This window comes from Cavia porcellus, unplaced genomic scaffold (genome assembly GCF_034190915.1).
Source record: "Cavia porcellus strain 051 isolate PalLab524CR breed Dunkin Hartley unplaced genomic scaffold, mCavPor4.1 scaffold_1, whole genome shotgun sequence".
Classification (NCBI taxonomy): Eukaryota; Metazoa; Chordata; class Mammalia; order Rodentia; family Caviidae; genus Cavia; species Cavia porcellus.
Genome location: NW_026947484.1, coordinates 155,626,589 through 155,650,365, shown reverse-complemented (window position 1 = coordinate 155,650,365; position 23,777 = coordinate 155,626,589). Strand labels below are relative to the sequence as shown.

The window sequence follows — 23,777 nt, the reverse complement described above, 5'->3', positions numbered from 1 at the left end:
TAATACATTTCAATTTTAGGTTAGTACATGGTAATAGGCACAAGTCTAGTTTTAGTTTCAGCACATGGAAAGCCAGTTTTTCTAGCACTGTTTCTTAAAGAAGCTATCTTTCTGCCAGTGAAGGTGTTTGGCCACTTTGTCAAACATAATGTGACTAAAAGTGTTTAGAGTTGTTTCTGCACCTTCTAATTGGTTACACTGATCCTTGGGCCTGTTTGTTTGTTTTGTTCCATTTCATTTTGTTTTTTAGTTTTGGAGAGTTTGTCATTTTGCCAGTACCATGCTGTTTTTATTGTAGTAGCTTTGTAGTATAATTTCAAGTCAGAGATCATGAAGTCCCCTAATTTGCCTTTGTTGTAAATAAAAAAGAGGTTTTTTTAATTTAGATTTATTCTGGTTCCAAATGAATTTTAGGATTGTTTTCTCTAGTTCTGTGAGGTATGCTACTAGTATTTTGATTGGGAATGCATTAAATCTGCACAACAATTTTGAGAACACAGACATGTTCATTATGTTGGTTACCCCTGCAGAATACCAAGGGTTATTTGTCTATTTTCTTGTAGTCTCTTCACCTCTCTAAGATTGTATTTCATTCCAGAAATAATGGCTATTATCAAGCAAGCAATCACTAACAAATACTGGAACGGCTGTGGGAGAAAAAGAATCCTTTTCCACTGATGGTGGGAGTGGAGACTGGTGCAAGAATGGTAGAAATCAGTGTGGAGTTTCCTCGAAAAATTAGGACTTAGAGGTTCCATTTGATCCAGCTATTTCCCTTCTTGATATCTTCCCAAAAGCATCCTATTGCAACAATATATGTGCATCTATGTTCATAGCACCATATTGTATAACAGCTAAATCTTGGAAACAGCCCAAATGCCCATCAACTGAGGCATGAATAGATAAAGAAGATTTTGTTTTTGTCTTTTTTTTTATACAGTGGAGGACTACTCGGTCATAGAGAAGGATAAACTTGAGACGTTTATAGCTAAATCTATGCACTTTGAAACCATACCCATAAGTGAAATAAATCAGACACACGAGTAAATATCACATTGTTTTTCTGGTATAAAAGACTGAAAGTGTAAATAAGGATAAAAATATATAACAGATATTGTGAAATAGGAAGAAAATGTTCAAATGGAAAGAGAAACTGGCAGGGGAAGAAAGGGAAAGGAAAAAAAGAATAGAAATGGAAGCTTTTGTAAATGAGGAGAGGAGGAGATGGAGAAGAACAGAATGAGGGGAAAAAAGAATCAAGATATACCCATATACAGGTACAAATTCCTATGATAAGTGATTATTAGCTGTATCTAAAATATACCAATAAAGTTAATTTATTTAAAGAATTTTAAAAATGAAAAAGTCTTCTGGTAAAATATTGGAACACTACAAATAAGCTAGCAATACATATCCTGTTTCAGAAAATCATCCCAAGATACTAAGAAGGTATGCTTATTTATCACTGCTGAATTGCTATAGAAAGGTCAAATAAACCAGAGAAACATTAATACCCTCTTCACAAATATACAGGAGAAAGTACAAATTAGAATTTGGTGTCATGCTAGTTTTGCTTAGGTGACCTTGTACTTAGGATTCTCTTTAAGATGCTTGTTTACATCTGTATGACAACAGAAAAACATCCCTTCCTCAGAAATCTCTATAATTACAGATAGTTCCATTTTAATGTTGAAAGGTCATGTTCTACATTTATTGGCATTTTGTCAGTTCAAAGTTCCTTTTACACATTCAGGTGTGTGTTATAGAGATTTTTCATTGCTCGGTATCTATTTCTCATTTCTCTCAGTCAGCTCAGGCTGCTGGAACAAACAGCACAGAATAGGTGGCTTCAAAAGCAGATATTTATTTCTTATAGTGCTGGAGGCTGGAGGTCCAAGATCAAGGTACCAGCCAACTCAGCTCCTCTTGAAGAGGAGGTTCCTAGTTTTTAGTTTTAGATGGATGCTGATTTTTAGATGGATGCTCTCAAGCATTCTAGCACAGCAGAGGGAGATCTTCTCCTTTGTGACGCTTCTCATTAAAGATACTAATCCCACCGTTTAGTCGCCACCCTCATGACCTAATCAGCTCTCAAGAACACCACCTCAGGTGCTACAGTGTCACACTGGAAATCAGGGCTTCAACTTTGTCCTCAAATTTTCGAGGACATGAACAATCCCATGAAGAGCTCAATCAAAATAAAGTAAAATGAATAAAATATTCAGCGATCAACTTACAGAATCGATCTTGTTTGCTTACTTATGTATGCACTTTAAAATCATGCATTATATAAATAACTGCATTCTTGATTTTCTTCCCTCTAAATTGCACCTAAAAGTTATCCAATTCATTTCTAACACATCTTCATTATTCCTGGACTTCTTAGTTACACAGTCTTATCTACCAGCCTACATCACCTTCACTATTTTCCGGGATACTTAAACACCCTCTTACCTATTTATGATATTGACGATGCAACTATTTGTCGCATTGCTTCTAAAATTGATCTTGAAGTGCATTGTTTATGATAACATCCAATATTTCATACATCTAAGTATCGCTGCTTGTCCTCTAACTTTTTAAATCTCACTTTATCATACAATCTCTGTAGTGATCACACATTAGCTCCGTGGTTGCTATGAGCTGGCAGGTCCTCGTCTGAATTTGACTTAATTGTTACTGATAATTCAGAGCACACAGAATGACTTGGAAGACATCTAGAAGTACTCAGGAACCAGAAAAATTAGACATTTGGGGTGTTTAAATCTCAGCTTAGACCCACTCTCAATTCTCTTTTTCCTTCTTTCTCCATCCAGCACGTAGATATAGACTTTTCTCACCCTCGGTTTGTTTCCCAGCTCAGCAAAAACAAAAACAAACACAGCCCCAAATGCCACAATTAAAACTACCAGGTTTACTGGAGAACAATTTCAGAGAAATACAGAAAAAAGCAATCTAGATTCATAACTTACATTTCTGGATTCAAACTCTGACTTCGACTCGAAGACACCAAAGTCCCTTAACTAAGCCTCTCACCACCCCAAACCTCTTTCTCCACCCTAATACAGGAGGCTAAACCACATAAACTCTAAGATTTTTTGTGGAGGAAACAGATAACTATTATGACCCTGTTGCAACAAAAGTATTAAACAATACTACTTCTAAATTCTTAGCTGAATTAAACCAATAATTAAAGCTTTGGCTAATTTTTCTGCCCCTTCCGATTTGATGATATGGATCAGGTGTTTAATCTGTAACATTTATATGTCTGAAAATTTTAATCTCTCCAAACAATAAAATTAACCAAACCAATTTTGAGGGTTTTTTTAAAAATGCCCATTGAAGTCTTTCCACATGCTAGTATTTCAGGGCCATTTCCATTACCTATTTTTTATGTTAGGCTAAGAAGAGAGAGATTTACTGGTGTTTTCCTAACCCACACTTGCCTACTGTGCACAGTGAATAGCTAAGCAGAACATTTTCATTTCTAAGACTATCAGTGAAGATTTCCCACCACTGTGATGCATACTTCAAGACAATACATTTATTTAGTGGCAAGGAATGTCTTTCAACTAGAAAAAGAAATAACAATCATCTGTAGCACTTTAAATAGCAAACATCTGTTTTTCTCAACGTGCTTTACACACTAAATTTTCTGAGTAGTTGGACAAGAACCATATTTCTGAGAGACATAAGGAGGCTGTTTGAGGATGAGTTTTAAATGATCTTCCAAACAAAGAGAAGGAAACTATTCATGACCCCGGTAAGGATAGTGAAGCCACATCCACAGGCTCCCTAATATGAACAAATAATAATTCTTTCAACAATTTGCAGTCACATTAATAGTTCAGTTAAACACTGCAAGCAAAGAAGAATGATATAGAATGACAAATGGGCTGCAGATAAATGAAAACACCAAACTATGGTTTTATATCATGGCAACAAAATCCGTGCAGCTATTAAAGCAACTTTTGCTTGACTAAGCCAAACTCGAAAGTCCTCAGCATCCTTGTAAGCATTATACAAATGCGTGCACACATCATGAAGCATGTAAGCAAACACAGCTATGGGCGACTAAAGAATATGGAACAGGCAGATTTACTTTGGCCACATAAACCTTACTTTTATTAAAGTTGTATTCACTGTATAAATATAGCTAAGTGACTTTTTTGTTCTATTTTTACCCATAATTCTTTTCCTGCTCTATGGTTTTAAAATATTTTCATAGAGGAGAAAAATACTTTAGATTAAATGTCAAAAAATAACCACAATGAAAGGAAATACGAACCTTGTGAACAGTAACAGTTAAAGGTTTCTTTCTCTTTTCAGTCAAGGACATACTTGGTGAGCATCTATTATAACCACACCTTATACTGAGAGGTGAAAATTCAGGGGGAATCAAGGAACTTTACTGAGAGAGTTTTAAGGGACTCACAACCTACTGATGGATAAAAACAAACAACACACACTCAGTATGGTCAGGATCACAGAGTATGGATAACGAATGAAGCACTTTCAGAACATAGACAAGAGAGTAATTGCTTGCTCCAGAAAGAGAATGGGATAAGAGTTCGTACACATGGAGAGCTGAACTCTGTGCGAAGAGCAGGTAGAAATGGGTATGAAGTGGCCCTTTCTTCAAACTGTGTCAATAAGAATAACTTTTAAGAAACCGAAACATTTATTCAAGATGTCTCTTCAAACTCCTATGGTTGTCCCATATATACTGATGAATTGACTTCCTACATGTGTTATTAGGTTAAAAAGTATATTACAATGTGCTGCTATTTATATAAAGAAGAAATAGGCACTACACATAGACACATGCACTCATATATACTAATATAGACTTTTAAAAAGGATACATTTATTTGACAGGTTACAAAAAGTACTGGTAATACCTACTGTCTCTGTCACAGGATTCTGAGGACTTAGGGATTCTGTGTCCTTTTTGTTCAATTTGAATCATTTACTCCTGTGCATATCTAATCAAATAAATGAATCAGTTTCTTAAAACACAATGCTTTCTATGGCTGTTGAAGCCAACAAGTAGTATCTCACCCTGAACATTCTCAGGAGTATAAAAAACATTCACTGACTGTCAAACTTACTTCCTAAAGGAATTAACATTTAAGTCTCGGACCAGAAGATTGTGTGGCCAAAGGATTTCTCACGTTTCCACACCTTCAAGTAACAAAAGTTAATTAGTGATATTGACAGAAAATAGTTTCTCCTTCAGAATTCTGGCTCTGTGTCCACTCAATAACAAGACAATTAGTCGATATGATTGATCCAATGAAAGAACTGGGCCAGCTGCTGTCAAGACAGTACTCTACATGCTGCATTCAGAATCTTTGTTTTTTATTCTTGCTGTTTTACTTAGTATATTTTGTCATTTTCTTGCAAAATATTCATTTTACCCATATTCCCAAGTTAATATCTGTCTTTAACATTTACCTGAGTTCTTCTCTATAATTGGAAATCCTATTGCTATAATCACTACCAAAGTTTACTATTAACAATACTCTAAAGTTTTTTTGTTTGTTTTCTTCCTTTTTATCGGTACCAGGGATCGAACTCAGGACTGCCTGCTTGCAAGGCAGGCACTTATGCCACTGAGCTAAATCCCCAGCCCCTAGCAATACTCTAAAGTTTTAAGTATGCTAGTTTTAACTCTCCAAATGAATCATAAATGATACAAATGGCATTTAAGTTTACGAAAGCAGATATTGTCAATAGGCACAAAATAGATTACAAAGCACACTGTCACAGTGATGACACAGTTTAGGGAAACCAAAAATGTTGACTACATTCATGTTTTCAGCATTCATATTGGGCCAACAGGACAGCAAGGACTTCCGGGAGGAGCAGATACTGTGGCTATCAGCTGGATGTCTTCCAGAAAGTTGGGATTTGAGTTCGTCCCTCTCTTACTGACTGATTTAAATTTTAATTAATGATAATGCATATAGCTGAAAGAGTTTATGGGGTTGTAACTTTAATCCTCAAATCTAAAGAAAAAATAAAACTGAAGGATCCAGGGTTTAGCTCAATGGCTCATATGCCTGCCAGGTAAGCATGAGGTCATGAATTTGATCCCCAGTACCAAAAACAAAACAAACAAAAAATTTCTAACTGCCACAAACAAACTTGTCCAATGCAAGAGAGAACTATGAAATATTAACATGGATGTTGAAAGAAAGTGCTCAAAAAGAAAGAATAACTGAGATAGGAGAAAGGAGAAAAGAAAGGAAAAGATTATATGCATATAGGTGTATGTATATATATATATGTGTGTGTATGTACAAACATATACAAGATAGACTATTAATTTCTGTAAGTTCATCAAAAAGAACAGTTTGTGCTCTCATTGTGTTTGATCACTTTTTTATACCTAAATCTTGTAACCTGAGCAACTACTTCTAAGCTAACAGTATGAAATATATTAGCTAGTGTAAATTTCTTATCATTTTTTGAAATTCTGTATCATTCCTATCTTTTGTTTTGTTTTTAAAATAAAAAAAATCAGATTAAAAGAAAGCACAAGAGGAGAGCTGGGGGATAAACCGCATGAAGAAGGGTGAAGTGAAGGCCAGTGGCAATAAATAAAGGTGTTTATGAACTGAAAAAAAAAGGAAAGAAGGTCCTTGTATGAAGCCATAAGCTCTGATACAAGATTTTTCACTTTAAATTGTGAGCATGTATTTATTTTTCTTCCAATTTTCAGCATCTATCCTAAACTTTATCCATTTTTACTATGCATGAAAGAAAGTGTACTGAGAAAGAGAAAAAAAACAACAAATTACCAAAGATATGAATAACCATTCTCGGAGGTGCATTTTTGTCAGTATGAAGAAATTGGTTCTCAAAGGCATGTACCCAATACACAGAGGGATTCTTTTGCTTTGAAAAACTCACCGTGATCTGATTTCTTAAGTCCAGCGAATGTAAAGTGCTGTCTGTGCTTGTAAAGCATGAATCACAGTGACAATTTGGACACATCTTTAAAAAGTTATTGAAGTCAAAATGACAAAACGATACATACTGAGAAAGTTTTGTCTAATTTTGTCATATCCAGATGTTAAAAATACACTGCAGGGAGTCTATTCACCTGGTTTTATAAAGCTAGCAATGAAAATCTGTTTCCTCTCGCCTAGGCACTATGTGTGAATTTGGAGAAGCTCTTACCAAGTAAAAGGTAAAGGCTGAGTGACAGCTTCATACACAAAGCTGGGCAGCATGTCAGGCTTCACTGACAGGTGCATAAACTATACATCAGCTCCAAATTTAACCAACTAAGGAGGACAGTCATTTAATAAACTCATACTCATTGCTTCCCGTCTTTTGGCTAAGATCGTGTGTACAAACTCATACAGCAGTTGTAAAAGATTTGAATTAAACACCGGCACTTAGATAAAACCGGGTGTATTTGTCCCCTCATTTTTCCTCACAGATCTAATTAAAGAAATAACCTTGGCACCAAAGCCCAGCACAGTCATTCCATTAAGGAAAGCGACTGCAGTGGCCGGATGCTAAAGGGGCTGAGTGCTGCTGCCTCCCGATGGCTCCTTCTGCTCCTGGATGCCCTGTGCTTCTGTTTACACTTAGTAACCGGGCTCCACACTGCAGTTCCTGCACAGCTAGAAATCTCGCAGCGGGATGCTGCTGCTGGGGCAGTCCCTGGAGTCTTCATTTCACATTCTACAGCCCAGTCACACACCAGGGCCGTGCCCCGGAGCCCAAAGGCCTTCTGCAGCCTCCCACCCCTGCTGGCTTCCAACTGAGTCCACCTACAGGTCTCCTCCTCCATCTGGACACAGATGGTCTTCAACATTTATTTATTTTTTTAATTTTATTTTAAGGAGAATAAAACAAAACAAAAAACAGATCAAAGCAGATTAGAACAAAACAATGTAGTCAAAAACAGAATTTTAAAATAGGAAATTAACAATAGTTACCATAATGTCTCTTGTTTTCTTCGAAATAGTTGTCCATAGCTTCACACACAGTGAATTCAAACAAGACAAAAATAGTATAAAACCACTCAAAGAAAAAGAATGAAAGCATTACAGGCCTTCAAAGCCAGACAATAGGAAAATCTATAATGTCTCTTGCTACCATAATGCTACCATAATGCCTCTTGTTCTCTCCAAATAGCTGTCCACACCTTCACATATATTGAAATTAAATAATACAAAACAGACTAAAACCAATCAAAACAAAGAACAGGTATTCAATGTTGAAATAGAGGAATAGGTTCTTCACACTTTTGTGCCAAAGGAACACACATGAGAGCTTATGAAGCCCAATCAATCAGAAAACAGCCAGGCCACACAATCTTTTAAAGAGTATATGATAACTTATTCAGAGAGCCCTCAAAAATGTACATATCAGCAAAAGAAAAACTTGTATAATATATATATATATATATATATATATATATATATATATATATATTGGTGCTGGGGACTGAACTCACGATCTCTCGTTTGCCAAGCAGGCACTTTACACCACTGAGCTAAACCCCTGGCCCCCTTGTATAAATATTTTAGTACTACATTTTTTTGAGACATCTTGAGATTAATACAAGTTATGGTCTCTACAGTTATAAAAGGTGCTCAAAGTGATAGCCATTAACTTCCAGACATTTATTAGTATGGCAAACTGTCCAAGTGTGGATTTATTTCTTTTGGCAGACTCCGTATATTTCTCTGATGCACGCCTGTCTGTCTAACCCAGATACATGGTAGTAAAGATAAAACGGTGTTGTAATTTGCCCCTAGAATGTTGCCTGAAGGTTCATACGGTGAAGACTTGGTCCTAGGGTGGTGGTGCTATCAGCAGGTGTTGTTAGTTTTAGGAGATAGAACTTCATTGCCAGAACTAGGTAACTAGAGACATACCCTTGAAGGGTACGGTGGGATCCCAGATCCTTCCTCCCTTAATCTCCACTACGTGCTCCCCAAGATGATGTTTTGCCTTCTCACAGGCCCAAAAGCAATGTGGTCAAGAAACCATGGAGTGAAACCTCTTAAACCATGAGCCAAAATAAATCTTTTCTTCTCATATGTTTTTTACAACAGCACATGAACAAGTATCTTCTCCAAAAGGTGGAGATACAGGTCCACTGATGTCGGTGTCAAATGGATGATTATGGTTACTACTATCCAAAAATAAATACTCAAAGGAAAGTAGACACAATGTGCGGTCTATCTCTCTATACCCTGAACCACCAATTCATTAGGTAACTGTGCTCTGTGGCAACTATTACCACTAAGATATTAAATGACAGTATATCTCTGTTTAATTCCCCAACAAACCTTCCACACATAAAAGTCTCAGATAAACATCACTTCTTTTAGACTTCTCCATGATACCACATGATCTTCTCAGCTTAATTACCAAAGTATCTTTCATCTCAGTTCCTGTCCTAGCCCTTTTGGAATATGGTGGGACGTGCCAGGCCCTTATGTTCTGTGACCCACACAGAAATGCTCCACCAAGGTTCCTCCTCTTAGAAGCCCTTGAGGCCCAGCTGTGGGGGGTGGTCCACAGAAAGCCTCTGCTCTCCAGAGCCTCTTCCCTTCTCCTTCTCACAGGTGCTGAGCCCTAATGAACAATTTGCACACCAAACTTCACGCCAGCAGCTGCTTTGAGGGTGCCAAGTCTGTAACACGGGCCTCCAAGAGCTTCATTCTCTTCCTCACCATCAAAATCTTCTCTCCTTCAAGGTCCAATTCATGTAATGCTTTCATGAAACCATTCCCCACCCTGCTAGTCGGGAATAATCATTCATGTTTGCTCATTTTACTCTGTCTCCTTGAATTATACTTAGCACCTCTACTTAGCAAGTGGTTCAGTTTTTTAATATTCCAGTTATTGGTTTTAAATGTAAATTTATTGAGAACATAGTATGTGTCCTGTTCAGTTCTGGCCACCCCACCATGCACAGTGGAGGAGAGTCACGGGTGAAGGAATAACCTAATGCATGATTTGGAACCCAGCTAAGTCTCTTCCTTTTCTCTTTCCATAAAAACTAAAATGCAATCCGGCCAATGTTTCATACATAGGACCAGCTCACACCATTTTTCAGTCACATGTTATGTCTAGCATCCAATTTCCAGTGTAGCCAAGCAAACTTGTTCTGCACAGCACATGCCTACCCTGTTTTTAAGACACGACCATTTCTAATGAACTCTCCCAGTCAGATTTTAGTGTTCACTGCATCACTAAGACTGATATTGATGAGGCCAAATGACTTTTCCACTGCTAAAACCAACGGTTGCTTCTTAATTTCTACCCTGCTTGGCCTGGCAGAGCAGTCCTCTCAGTGGGCCACTTTGTAAATACATAAATGAGTACTTAAAAATGTAAATGTAAAAATTTAACTTAGGACACTGGGTAGCCAAGCAAGCACCTCCCCTCCCTGGTAAGCGGTGGTGGTCTGGCTGACTGCGCCCCTTCCAGGTGGAGAACCAGCAGCAGCTCCTGAGATCCATGCCATGTTGGAACTTAGGACGCTGTGAAACCAAACAACCAGCCTGCCTCCCTGCTAAGCAAAAGTGAACCTACTGATACAAGGCCTAAAGTCAAATATCCCACTATCCCTATCCCCCTGCCCCAGCTGCCCGTTAACAAATGGGAACCAGAAATCTGAGCATCTCCTGGGAGGTTGCCCATAGCAAATAAGGGGGACTTCCTTCTACTATCTCTTTGAAGGCAAATATTTTTATTACTGTTTTGCTCTTTTCTGACTAAGGGTTCTGTTCTATTCAATATTCTGTTTTGATAAGTTCTATAGTGTTCTATATTTCATCTCATTTTGATATACATGATTGAAAGAACAACTATTATAAAGATAACAAAATATACTGTTATACCTATTACTGTTATCCTGGTAACCTGCTGTGAAGTTCTGTACCAATTTCACTGTACAATCTTAGTTGGCTTTATTCTGTCTTGTTTTGTTGTATACTTTAAAAATAAAATTTTAAAAAATGTAAAAATTTAAATGAGTATTTAAAAAAGTAAAATGCAAACCCTTCCCATAACCTTTCCTTTCTTAGCTTTGACAACACTGTAATCTCCTGGTTCCCCTAACTCACCAGGTGCTCCATTTTTTCTCTCTTGCTGGCCTTTTCACCTCTGCTCAATCTCCAAATGTTCTCAAGTCCAGGCTTTTCTCCTCAGGCTCCTTGCTCACCTTCCAAAATGAGTTTATCTGGATATTTGATTTATATTAATATTAACCATGTGAGACCCCCCTTAACCAGTTTTGTATTTCACAGTTTCAGTTACCTGTGGTAAACTATGATCAAAAATGAAATGAAATAAAAACTATCAGAAATAAACAACTTGTAAATTTTAAATTATATGCTAATCTGAGTAGCATGATGAAGTCTCACAAAATCCTGCTACACCCCATTCAGGCTACGAGTTACCCTTTTTTCATCCTATCCATGCTGTATATGCTACCCACCCATCAAATGTCTAGTGTCTGATTCAGCTATCACATCAACTGTTGCAATATGCCAGTGCTTCTGCTTAAACCACCATTACTTATTGAACAGTGGTTCCAATATGTGAGACCAGTGGTCCTGGCCATTCAGATATGCCAAAGGGAAACCAGAAAGTACTCCCTTTAAGTGAAAAAGATAAGTTTATATGGAATTCTGGAAAAACAAAACAGGACTACAATCACATAACTTTTATTATAGTGCACTGCCATTATTGATCTATTTAATATTAGCTATTACTATTAATTTGTTACCAGCACCTAATTTATAAGGAATGCCTTATCATAGATATGCGTGCACAGTATACATTTACTTCAGGCATCCACTAGCGATCTTGGAACATGCAGCTAAGCAGGAGTCAGTGCTCACGCTGATGACTCTCAGCTCTCCATCTTATGCTTCACTGAGCTCCAGGCTCATATATAGTGTCAGGAGGGTGCCTATTTGGCATCTCAAACTGAACCCAGCTTGATTCCTCCAACAACAAATGCATTCCTCGCCTAATATTTCCATTTGTAGTATTGGGGAATCATCATTCCAACTGTTCAAGTCACAGACTGGTAATTATCTTTCTTTTACTTCCTCACATCTAATCCCATGGATGGGCACTGCCATATCTACCACCAGAACAAACCTTGAACTTTCTGGTTTCTCTACCTCTGCTACTATCACCCTACTCAAGTAACTCATTCCTCTACTCAGAGAACTGAAAAAGCTCCCTTTTGAGCTCCCTCCTCCCGCTTTTGGGTCCTAACAGCCCACAGATCTCCACACATCAATCAGGATGAATTCTAAAAAGCACACCTTGCATTAACTCAGACTGCTTCAAAGACCCTACAATAGCTTTTCTTTTGCACTCACTGTAACATGGTTCGCCTCCAGCTCATCTCCTACCCACCGACTTCCCGCTCCCCACCCGCCATGGTGCAAAAACGCTGACTCCCTTTCTCCTCCTCCAGCACTAAGTTTGTCCCTGTCTTTGAGACTAGGTTCTGCTTCCTGTTGCTGACATCCTATGTCCTCAGTCTCTGCATGGCGGGCTCCTCTTTACCACTCCAGTCTCATTTCAATTATCATCTCCATAGCAAAGTCTTCTCTGGCTGTCACATCTAAATTGATGTCTCCTCTCCTACTGTTAGACATTATCACATCACCCTGTTTTACTTTGTTCTTGTGTTCATTTCTCAAATGTTCACATTGTGTCTTCTCCCTTCCCAGAGAACAGGTACTTTGTCTATTTTGCTTGTTAGTGTATCTCTGCTACCTAGGAGGGCCTGGGCTCATAACAAAAGTTCAATGAATATGTAGTGAATGAGAATCCATGAACATTAAATCTTTGGAATAGTGGCCAACCCTACTGGCCCCTCTCTCTGTTCATCTGACCACCACTGGCCTTCCCGCATTGAGCAGTATAGTCTCGTCACTGTCTTTTTAAATCATTTTTCAGTTCCTTGAGAACAAGGACATCCCATGTCTTATTACTGTCAAATAACAAAACTCTTATCTAAAGTACACTATATGTGTTAATTTAAGAAGGACAATGACAACGAGGAGGAAATAGTGTGGCATGGAGCCCATATATAAACACAAACATGGTGCTGAAAAGAAGCTAAGTGATTCCTTTAACACTTGGACATTTGAGAGAAACTAGTTACCATATATAAGTGAAGCATTACTTTTGAGTTTGAATACTAGGAGTTTAAAGCCTTTGTTTAAGGCTCTCACTAAGACTCTCTCCAACCTCTACACCATTTTTCAGTGCTTTCAATGTGACATAGTCATGAAAATTTCTAAATGAGATGCTCAGCTAATAGGAAAATACTAACAGAATCTGCTGAGCTATTTGGATTACTAGGGCTTATTCCCATATACCTCATACTCTTTTCTTAATTCAGTTAATTTCAGCAAAGTGTATGTGTGCGGGTCCAAGCATGCTTTTGTAAAGTCAGGTCAAAGGTTTGCAGATCCTGGTATTAAAAACTTTAGCTTATTCTGTTTATCTTTACCTTTTTATGTCAGGGCAAAGTCACTCAAATGTGATGAATATTTTTGATCTATAATTTAAGTCTAGGAAACTAAAGTCCAAATTGCTAGAGTTGGCACCCTTCAGTAAAGCCATACACTGTCATCTCAGGATGTGGAGACAGTTTATTAGCTTTTTGTTGTGTTTTTGCGTAAATAAATTTTCCTGATAGAGGATGCAAGTTAATAGATCCCTGACATTTTGATGACAAAGGATACGAATAGACATTTTTCAGAAAAGGCATGCAAATACTTATCAGATATAGGTATATCTGATATTTAGATATCAGATATAATAGTGCTCAATGCTAATTATTAGGGAAGTGCAGACTAAAACTACAATGAGATGTGATCTCACACAGATCAGATATTATCACAAAAGATAGTAAGTATCACAAGAATGGGAGAAAGAGAACTCTTGTCCTCTGTCGGTAGAAAATTAAATTAGTACATACACCAATTGGGAATAACTATATAAGGGTTCCTCAAATGAGAGTAGAATTATCACATAGCCCATGAATTCCACTTCTGAGTATTTACCTAGAAGATTTGAAGTCAGTTTGTGGAAAAACCATCTCTATTTCAGTGTTTCCTGCAGCACTATTCACAATAGCCATGTTTCATAATCAAACTAGGGTCCATCGGCAGCTGAGTGAATTAAAAAATGGTATTTAAGGGCTGGGGATTTAGCTCAGCAGCATAAGTGCCTGCCTTGCAAGTATGCAATCTTTTGATCCCCAGTACCAAAAGGAAATGATATTTATGCACATGAGAATACTATTCAGCCCTTAAAATGGAGGGGATTTTGTTATTGTCTACAACATTGATGGATCAGAAAATATTGCATTACATTAAACAAGCTGGGTACAAAAGGCAAACCTGCATGTTCTATTCCCTGAACCAGAGCAGAATGATAATTTACAAGACTGATGGTGGCAGAGGTGAGAAAATAAAGGTTTTTTTTTTCTTAGATTTATTGCAAAATGTGGTGAATGCGATTAGTAACAGATTATTGTTTATTTTGAAATCACTACCACAAAAATGTTGAATATTTGCCACAGTCGATGTTACCTAGCTTCACTTAGTTATTCTACATTGTACACATCACTTTATACCCCATAAGTAAATACAACTATGAGTTGTCAATTCATAATTAAGTTTTAAAAAGATGCTTCAAATTTGCATAGCAGGTAATACATAATTATGTGCAAACAGAACTTGCAATCTGAAAACCAATGATATGCTAAAAAATAAAAGAAAAGAAAAAGCTGAGCCAGCCCTCATCTCTCATCCCTCATTGGGTACTGAATGTCCTCCAAGACAAACTCCCAACCCAGCGACAAGACACATGTTTATAAAAACTGAAGAGTAATCACAAGTAACATATGCTGCGCACCAAATGTGTGGACCACAGCACAAACTGCAGGACTTCAAAGTAACAAAGGGACACTTAGACCAGAGAAGTAAGAAAGAAGACTACCACTGTATGAGAGCTGCTCCCCTAAAACATGCGACTGGAGAAAGCAACATTTCTTCCTGTGATTTAAACTCTGAAATGAACACATAATTAAGCAGCGATAAACATAGTGACTGAATATTTTTGATCTATGAGAGAGACCGCGAAGTTTCAGCTATAGCAAACCTTGGTTATAAAATGGTTTATTAAAGGATCTAATGAGAAGTGCAAATGGTCAAACAGCTTTGCACCTCCAAGCACTCTCCAGGTTAGGGCACCAGGTCAGCCTGATGTGAGAATCCTGCTCTGTTGAACACAGGGGAGCAGAACCTAGTACCATTAGACATTCCACCCCTGTGGTCCCCTTTGTTCCAACAATACACTCATCAAGCAACCTTTTGATAGCCAGGTTTCTCATGTAGTATGCCTAAAGCGAGCAACATGCTGGTCAGGCCAGCACAAACACCAGGTCTGCTCAGCAGTCACGTTTGTTAGTGGCACTCATTAGCCCTGAGTAGCAATAATTAGATCAGATCCCCCAAAAATGTACATGACTCATGTGTGGTTTGGCTCAACAGCAAATATATTCAAGGGTGCAGAGAGCTGAGACAGGAAGGGAAGGAAGAGAGAGAGAAAGACAGAGATAGAGACAGAGGCAGAAAGAGATTAAATGACATATATCAATGAATCTGTAAAGCTTTGAACATCACACCAAGGGATTTGAAAGTCATTCTTCAGCAGTGAGAAGGTATTGGTGAAGTTAAGATGAGGAAAATGACATGATCAAGACAGTTACAGATGCAATACACAAAGCTCTACTTAGTGGAGTCGTGGTCAGCTAAGGGAACAACGAATTACAACACAGTGCACAGACCATTCTGGGATCCCAAAGGAGAGGTACCTGAAGCTCACGCCAGGGGCCATCAGGAAACATTGCTCAGAAAAATAATTTACTTTTTTTTTATTATTAGTCTTAAACGTTCTTCCAAAAAGTTCCCTTCAAACACTTTAGTTAAATACATAAATGTTTCAGAGAGTTTCAGAAGTGTATTTCTAACTCCGCCAGATAGTTCCACCTAAATGTGCCATAGGCACCCCAAACTCAAAATACAAACTTCAAAATTTGAACTCATGAGTTTATTTGCCCTGTAGACACATTCCAGTTCCTTCTCCCGAGTTCCCTACTTTATTGAATACAGCCACAGTTATCTGTTGGGCAGAATTTGCTAGTTTCTCTCTTTTACTTAGCATACAGTAGGTCCTACACCCTGATTCAATTTGCCTTCCTGTTACCATTTAGCTTTCTCCTATCCCAGGGGCAATGCCTTAGTCCAGGTTTTAATCATTTCTCAGCTCAGTCCCTGGACTAGTCTTCTAAATGGTCCTTTGCCTGCATTCTAATCAACTTCTGTTTTCTCCAATCAATCTGCAGTTTCATACATAGGACAGTACCTCATTCATTTGTTTAACAAATAAGTATCATGTGTCGTGAGCTTTCTAAGCCCATGGGATACAGTGGTGAATAAAACAATGTGCTTGCTTCTCAAGGATCTTATATTCTAGATAAGACACTCATCTTGTACACAAAGAAACAAAGTGAGTTTCAGTAGTGGTAAATTCTATAAAGTAAATACAACTAAATGATTTGGTAGAGAGTGAAGGGGAAACTTGTTTGTCATGAAGTTCTCTTGGCCACATACGCAGTTAAGAATCTGTTGGTCAGAAAGAGTCTCCTTGCAGAGGTCTGAGGTGGAGCTCTTTTGGAAATCCCTAAGACAAATGCAAGAACAGAATGCTCCAGAAATGGGTAAAGGAAAGAGAGGAAGAGGAACAGTGGCAGCTGATGAGACCAGAGAGTTAGGCTGAGGGCGCTCATGTAGGACACAAGCAGTTTGAGTTTTAATCTAACTGTGACAGGAAGCTACATAAGTAGAAGAGAGGCATCTGTGTGTGGAGAATGGAGTCTAGAAAATCAGGGGGTAAAGAAAGGAGACCATTCCAGAGTCTGTTGCAATATTACAGGGCCAAAAACAAGGGTGATACCAGGAAAGATGGGGAAGCAGAAGGCTAGGGAACATATTCTAAAACTAAGCCAGTATGACTTGCTGGTGAATTAAATATAGGATATGAGAAGAGGAGGAGAGAAAGGAAGGAAAGGAAGAGGGGGAAGAAAAAAATAGGGGGAGGAGAGAGAGGAGGAGGTATGATCTACAATCTGGACTGAACGAAACATGATGGATACTGAAGTTATTTTTCTGGGATGTAAAAGACTTGAAGGAGCTGTGAGAGCCTTGGTGAGGAAGTAGAAATCAAAAGTTCTATTGATCAAATTAAGTTTGAATAACTGCTATTAACTCAAGTAGCTATGTCAAAGAGTTGAATACAGAAATATGAGTTCAACAGAAAGGTCATCAGTAGAGACATAGGCTTTGGCAGTTATTAACATATAGAAAATGTTTGGCCACTGGCCTTGAGATTAAATAAAAGTAGACGAGGTAAGAGTGAGGGTCTCATCCTGGTAAAGATATCTCTTTAATGAGAGAGCCTGGGAGATTGAAGAACCGGAAAAGGAGTCTGGAAAGAGAGATTAATGATAATAAAGAAGCTACAGCGGGGGCTGGGGGTTTAACTCAGTGGCATAAGCGCCTACCTTGAAAGCAGGCAGTCGTGAGTTTGATCCCCGGTACTGATAAAAAGGAAAAAGACAAAAAAAAAAGAAGCTACAGGAGAATTTGATGTCAAAATAGCTGAGAGAAAAGAAGGATCACAACAGAGGAGGTCGGTTGCTGTGTGAGAGGCTGCTGCAAGCTGGAAGGCACTGGTGACCTTCACAGGATGACTCTGGAGAAAGCGGTGGGGAATAAGTCTCCAACAGACAGAAGCAAGGGAAGAAGGAAAATAGCAAAGACAACAGAAAACCAACCAAGCAACTGCCCTGACGGGGCAGTCAGATGCTCACCATTTATTTCATGTTGTTTAAAATAAAGCCCACACTTCCCACCTTAGGATAAAATGCTTGTCACTATCTGGATTTTACTACACGTGTACATAATTTTGTCACCCAAGACAACCATTCTTCTTACTACTAGGAAAGCTGACAATACTAACATGAATCGTAGTCTCTTCCTTTCCACACCTGGCTCTCTCTGGGTTACCCTTTGCCATTTCCTATAGGGAGAAAAGTCTTACAGGTCTTTCACTGTCCTTCAGGAATGGCCATCCCAGATGGGTTGCACCGCCCTGCCACATGACTCCCCCTCTCTGCAGGGTTTCCAGTGTACCCTGCACATCCATGTCGTGTTTACCTCACTACAGAGCAGTCTTCGACAGCAACACTTTTCCTCCCCAAACACAAGCACACACAAAACGAAGAGGAGTAACGTGAAACCTTTGGATCATGTGTAGAAGGCACTTGAAGCTGTGACAAAACACTGACACCCCCATTTAAAGGAGGAGGGGCTTATTTGGGCTCATATTTTCAGTCTGTGGTTGGCTGGCACCTAGGCAGAGACAGGATGGCAGAGAGCACAGCAGAGGAAAAGCTGCTCATGCCATGGTGTCCGGGAAGCAGAGAGCAAAGGGACAAGCCATGGAGAATGACACCCGTGGAGAACGACTCCTCCCCACCAGCCTCCGTCTGCTACCTGCAAGCCAGCTGTGTCACCCCCATAATCTAATCCCGCCCACAAGCTCCCGAGTACATTGGGCCTTTGAGGGACACTCTCCTTCTGAAACACAACAGCTTCTTATCTAAAAGTTCCTCAGTAGGCAGGTGCAGAGAGTTAAGTTCTAAACACATCGATGTCACACGCCTTTGGTGATTTTTCCCAGTCTTCCCTTTTCAGTATCATTTTCCACCTCCATTCCTGATACTCCTGCCCCTCATCACTTACACAGGCACACCCAGCGTCCTGCTCACACCAAAACACTTCTGGTACAAGTGTGCTCGGGCCTTTCCACTCTGATGTGTGCTGTTGAATCTTCTGACCATGTCTCAGAGCACACGCTCAGCGGTCACCTCTGCTAGGAAGCTTCCTGGATTTCCTTTCCCTCCTTTCCAGCACTATTTCCAGAACCTCTGTCAATAGCTCCATTAATTGCCTGACCACATCCACCCCTTTACTACCTCCTTCACCCACCAAATTGCAAGCCCATTAGGCAGGAACTCTGCTTAGTTGGTCTTTTTTATTCTGAGTATCTAGCACAGTGCCTAGGCCATAAGAAGTACATAGCCAAAAATATTTTTCTTTAAGTCACCTAATACAAAGTGCTTACGAAATTTAGAGGTTGATGAACTTCATCATCAGGAATAGTTCCCCACATGAGAAACCAATGGGACATGCCAGGAGCATTCAAGAAGTGTGTTAGTCTATATTTTCCTGTGGCAAAACAGTAACAGTAATAAATCATTGATCACCATTTGCTCCATTCTGAGTGATTACAAATGTCTCCTTGCAGCACTTCAGCTCACATTTCCATTCTGCAGAGGTGGCCAACAGAGGCAATTACATATTTTTATTTCCTTCCATATTTTGACACTTTTAAAGTTCTCAAAGGAAGTGCTATAGATACCAGCTTTTTATTTCAAGCTATTTTTCAAATGAAAACAGTTTGTAATCTCTTCAGACACTTTTACATGAGACTTGCATTTTTTGCTTGGAATTTGTGTTTTTCTTTTCATAACCTTTTCCTCACACTTCCTTATAGACACAAACCCTACTCTTCTCAGTCCCTTTTACAGAAACAAGAAGCACACCAGCTACCTCAACAGAAGCAAGCACGAGAACTGCATAAATCCAGGAGATAGTACTGTGTAATCACAATAACCTGAGATGTCTACTTGAGAATGCCAAAGAGCAAGGAGAGACTTCATAGTGCTCACCTCTTAGCCTGAAGCTGAACTCATTTGCCTCTCAACATTAAATGTTCAATCACAGTGTCACAGAATCGCAGGACTGGAAAAGACTCGAGGTCATTTCGTTCCTCTTATTTCCATGGATGAATCCCTTCCATAACATCCCTGATAACTTTCTCCTTGAACTTCTTCATGACAGTGAACTTAGCACTGTTCAATGCTTCAGGTAAAAATAAATGCATCCTACTGAATTTTAGAGTTTTACCACCCTGTATAATAATAGTTGTTTTCAGTACTGTGAACCCTACCCATTTCACTGGTACAACTGATGTGTCCCTCATCTATGTTGCATATAAAGGGGAAAAGGTACCTTGAGTAACATGAAAAGCTTTCATTTCTATTTACTGATCTACAAACATTGCCTTGTTTCCAAAAAGGATCTTGAAATGGCTCAAAGCACCTGGATGCAATGGAATTATTAAAATAGAAATAGAAATTCAAAGTCCTGAAAAGAGATTCTTGATTCAAAGGCTAGTACAGTTGCTGACATTGAAACTAAATGTAGCAATGGGCTTTCTACAAGTCAGTACAAAAAAGAAGAAGAAAGAAAAAAAAGAAATAAGCAGTGGGTTATACAGTTCTCCTTTTTTAATAGAAAAAAGTACACTGATTCCCCTCTAAATGGAAAATTTTCTTAGTTCTAAATTACAAGAGGAATTGCTCATGTATCATTTTATAAAAGAGCTTTGATTCCTGGGTTTTCTCTGCACATTAATTTCCACCTTCTAATGTACTGCCAAAAAGAGTGCAGAATAACACTTTCCCTTGTACAATATCAATCCAACACCAACCAATCTTTTATTTTTTTCTGTTGAGAATAGAAGACAAAGCATGATGCCTGGAGACCTACTTTTTCAAAAGTCACTAGGAAAACCCTTAAACTATCAACATCAATTTTTTGTCAATATTATGGTGCAACAGCTCCACATTCCTAATTTGTAGTAGGTGGGAACAAATGAGACACTGACATGCAGCCGTGAAATGTGTCCCTGTGAGCTGAGAGAGGGTGAAGAGAGCAGAGGAGACCCGTGAGGGGGCAGAGAGACCTGCCCGGCTCTGCTTGCATGGCTGATAAGGCCTTGGTTCTCAGGAGCATGGCCCAAGGTGTAATTAAAGCTGGCTCTGCTCTGAAAGGTAATGCAAAGAATTGGCGAACCACACTTGTTTTTATTTAATTTTTAACCTAGGGCCTGGAACATGCTAGGTAAATGCTCTGCTAATAAGCTAAAACCCCCAGCCCCTAGCATTTGCTCTTTAAATGCTCCAATTTTGTCCTACTGAGAGCACGATACAGCCCACTGCCTCAAAAAATGTGACTCACAATTCTAAAGTGGCTCCATGTAGCCATGCCCTGTTCTTTTTAATACTTTCCCTTGACCTTGGAATGAAGGGCGGGGAAGATAACTCCACAGAATAACCAACACATGTTTGAACTTTGCAGTGCCTATGACATTCCAAAAGACCATCACACCTGACTCTCAGCATTCCCCACTTCCCAGAGGTCTTCAGAGTCCCTTGGAATTTATCTGGACTTCTGGTTCCATCTTTAAATTCCTAACACAGTCATGAGTCATGTAACAAAGGGCATCGGCTCAGAGAAATGTATCAGGAGATTTCATCTCTGTAAATAATTCATGGAGTGACTTCACAAACCTAAATGACATAACCAACTATTTGCATAGGCTGTGTGGGGTATGAGTATTGCTCAAGGTTACAGGCCTGTACAGTGTGTCATTGAAATGAACACTGTAGGTAACTGTAATTCAGCAATATTTGTGTAACTAAATGTACCTAAACAGCTTTGTGCACATTAGCATCACCAGAAATATGAGCAATGTGCTGTACTAAGACACTGTGATGGCTGTGATATCACTGGTGACAAAAGTTTTTCACCTATCTTAGGGAACCACTATTGTACACATGATCCAGTGTTGACCAAAATGATGTTATGCAACAGAGGATGGTAAACTGAAGACAGAGGGATCTCTGTCTTTGCTACATAACCCCAGCCAGCCTTAACCTTCTGTCTTCCCCACAGCTAGGAAAGCCACATGTGAAGTCTCTATTTCCTCAATGCAAATGTGGCAGCTTATCCATTATAATTATTATTACTAGTGAATCTCAGTTATATCTAGTGGTCCCTTGAGGCTGCTAGGCTATATTAAATCTTCACAAATTAGTAATGTTAAGTGATTGCAATTACAGTGAAAGTAAGCACCACATCGAATGAAGCTGTTTGTACACCGGAAATGTGCTCCTGGGGTCATGGTGGAGAGAATGAGGTTTCGGATTCATTCTAAAGAAGGCACCTTTGCTCCAAGTGTATCTGTGAATGGGCCTAAACAAAATGACTAGGCTTCTCACAGAATTACAATGAGCCAACGACACAGTGGTTTAAGCTGGGGAATCACAGGGACATCACAGTCATCACAGCTCATGCACATAGTGATGCCTGGCAAGTGCAAATGAGCTTGTGGATCATTATTGCCCATCACAGTTTATTATGACACACAACTGCTGAAAATCAAAGTCATTGCTAAGCAACAGCCAGCTACTAACAGCATAATCGTCTCTTCATACTCAGCGGTTCCACCTGCCACCCCCCTTTTTGATTAGCAGAGGCCTGGGATGGAAGGTAAAATAAATAATAAGAGAACTATGAAGTATTTGCTAATTTTTGCATGCTGTATAATTTGGGAGCAGGAAAGCACAAGCTGAGATAACCGTATTTCCCTAGAGCATTTGAAGGTATCCTATAGTGTGCGTGATGTGGTATCTAAGAAAGTGCTCTGTGTCTGGGAGCTGAATGGCTACCTGGCATGGAAGAAGCTGGCATAGCCTCTCTGCGTTTGCAGTGGTGAGTCACATAGTAAGCAAGTAGTCATCTGGGTTTGCTGCTCCACCAAGTGATTAAACCTCATGAAGATTTTTTTTGGCTTCTTCTTTTGAGAAATACAAACTCTCAGAGCTTAAGGCAGTTCATTTACTGAACAGGGGAACACATTCATGATTCATGGAAAGATTTATTCTCTGTCCTTTCTCTGTGAAGTGAGGTGACATTTAGACAGAAATAAGTCATATCCACTTTACAGTAGGCACAATTCTTCATTGACTGGAAAATGGTAACCACAAAATAAGCTTTCTGTGTTTCAAAAAAAAATAGATATTTTAAGAATTTCTTACCTGTTGGTAACAGGGCCCTTAAAATTTGAGTCATATGTCCTTGGTTCACCTGCATTTAAAACAAAGACTTCTTTAAGCACATAAGCCAGGGAAATAGCAAATAAATAACCATAAAATATTAATTTTAAAGAATCTACATCTTGTCCAGTGTACTGTTTGCTGTAATGCTACTTTTTGGTGTGTGTGTGTGGGGGGGGGGGGTCTTGAAACACCAAATATGCTTTGGTTGCAGCTAACATTTTTTTTTCTTTTTTGAATTAGAAGCAAGACTAGGAAGAGAGGCTAAGGACTATATTCTACCGACCCCAGGAACCACTCTTCCCAAGGCACTGAGTACCATCATTGGAGAGCACAGGCAAAACAGCAAAACCTGAAGGCCTTCTGATTTGCAAACCGTTTCACCATCTCCCAGCATCTAGTGCTGCTGAGAAGGCGTGAGGTACATGCTATCATGTGAGACGCATACTTAGCTCAGCATTCCCTTTCCTCGCACTCATCAGTAAGTGAGTTTTTTCTGCAAGACTTTCAAATACTAGTCACTGTTTCTCTCTGCCATACTGGATGGATGATTTATAAAAATTATGATTGTAGTAGATGAATGTTATCTGCATTGATGTTTTACATCTACTGAAAGGCTTCATGCCATTTTGGAAGATGCCTTAGTCATTCACTGCTGCATTGTGAT

At 39.0% G+C, this 23,777-nt stretch overlaps 1 protein-coding gene across 3 annotated transcripts in view; it reads right to left on the bottom strand.

Annotated features, from left to right (window-relative positions):
• Nucleotides 1-23,777, bottom strand: part of Slc44a5 (solute carrier family 44 member 5) — a 373,608-nt gene that overhangs the window by 90,808 nt on the left and 259,023 nt on the right. For all 3 annotated transcript variants that reach the window (XM_063258189.1, XM_063258195.1, XM_063258202.1), the window contains one exon: nucleotides 23,093-23,141. In XM_063258189.1, coding sequence (XP_063114259.1) covers nucleotides 23,093-23,141 — 49 coding nt within the window. The remainder of the gene's footprint in view (nucleotides 1-23,092; nucleotides 23,142-23,777) is intronic.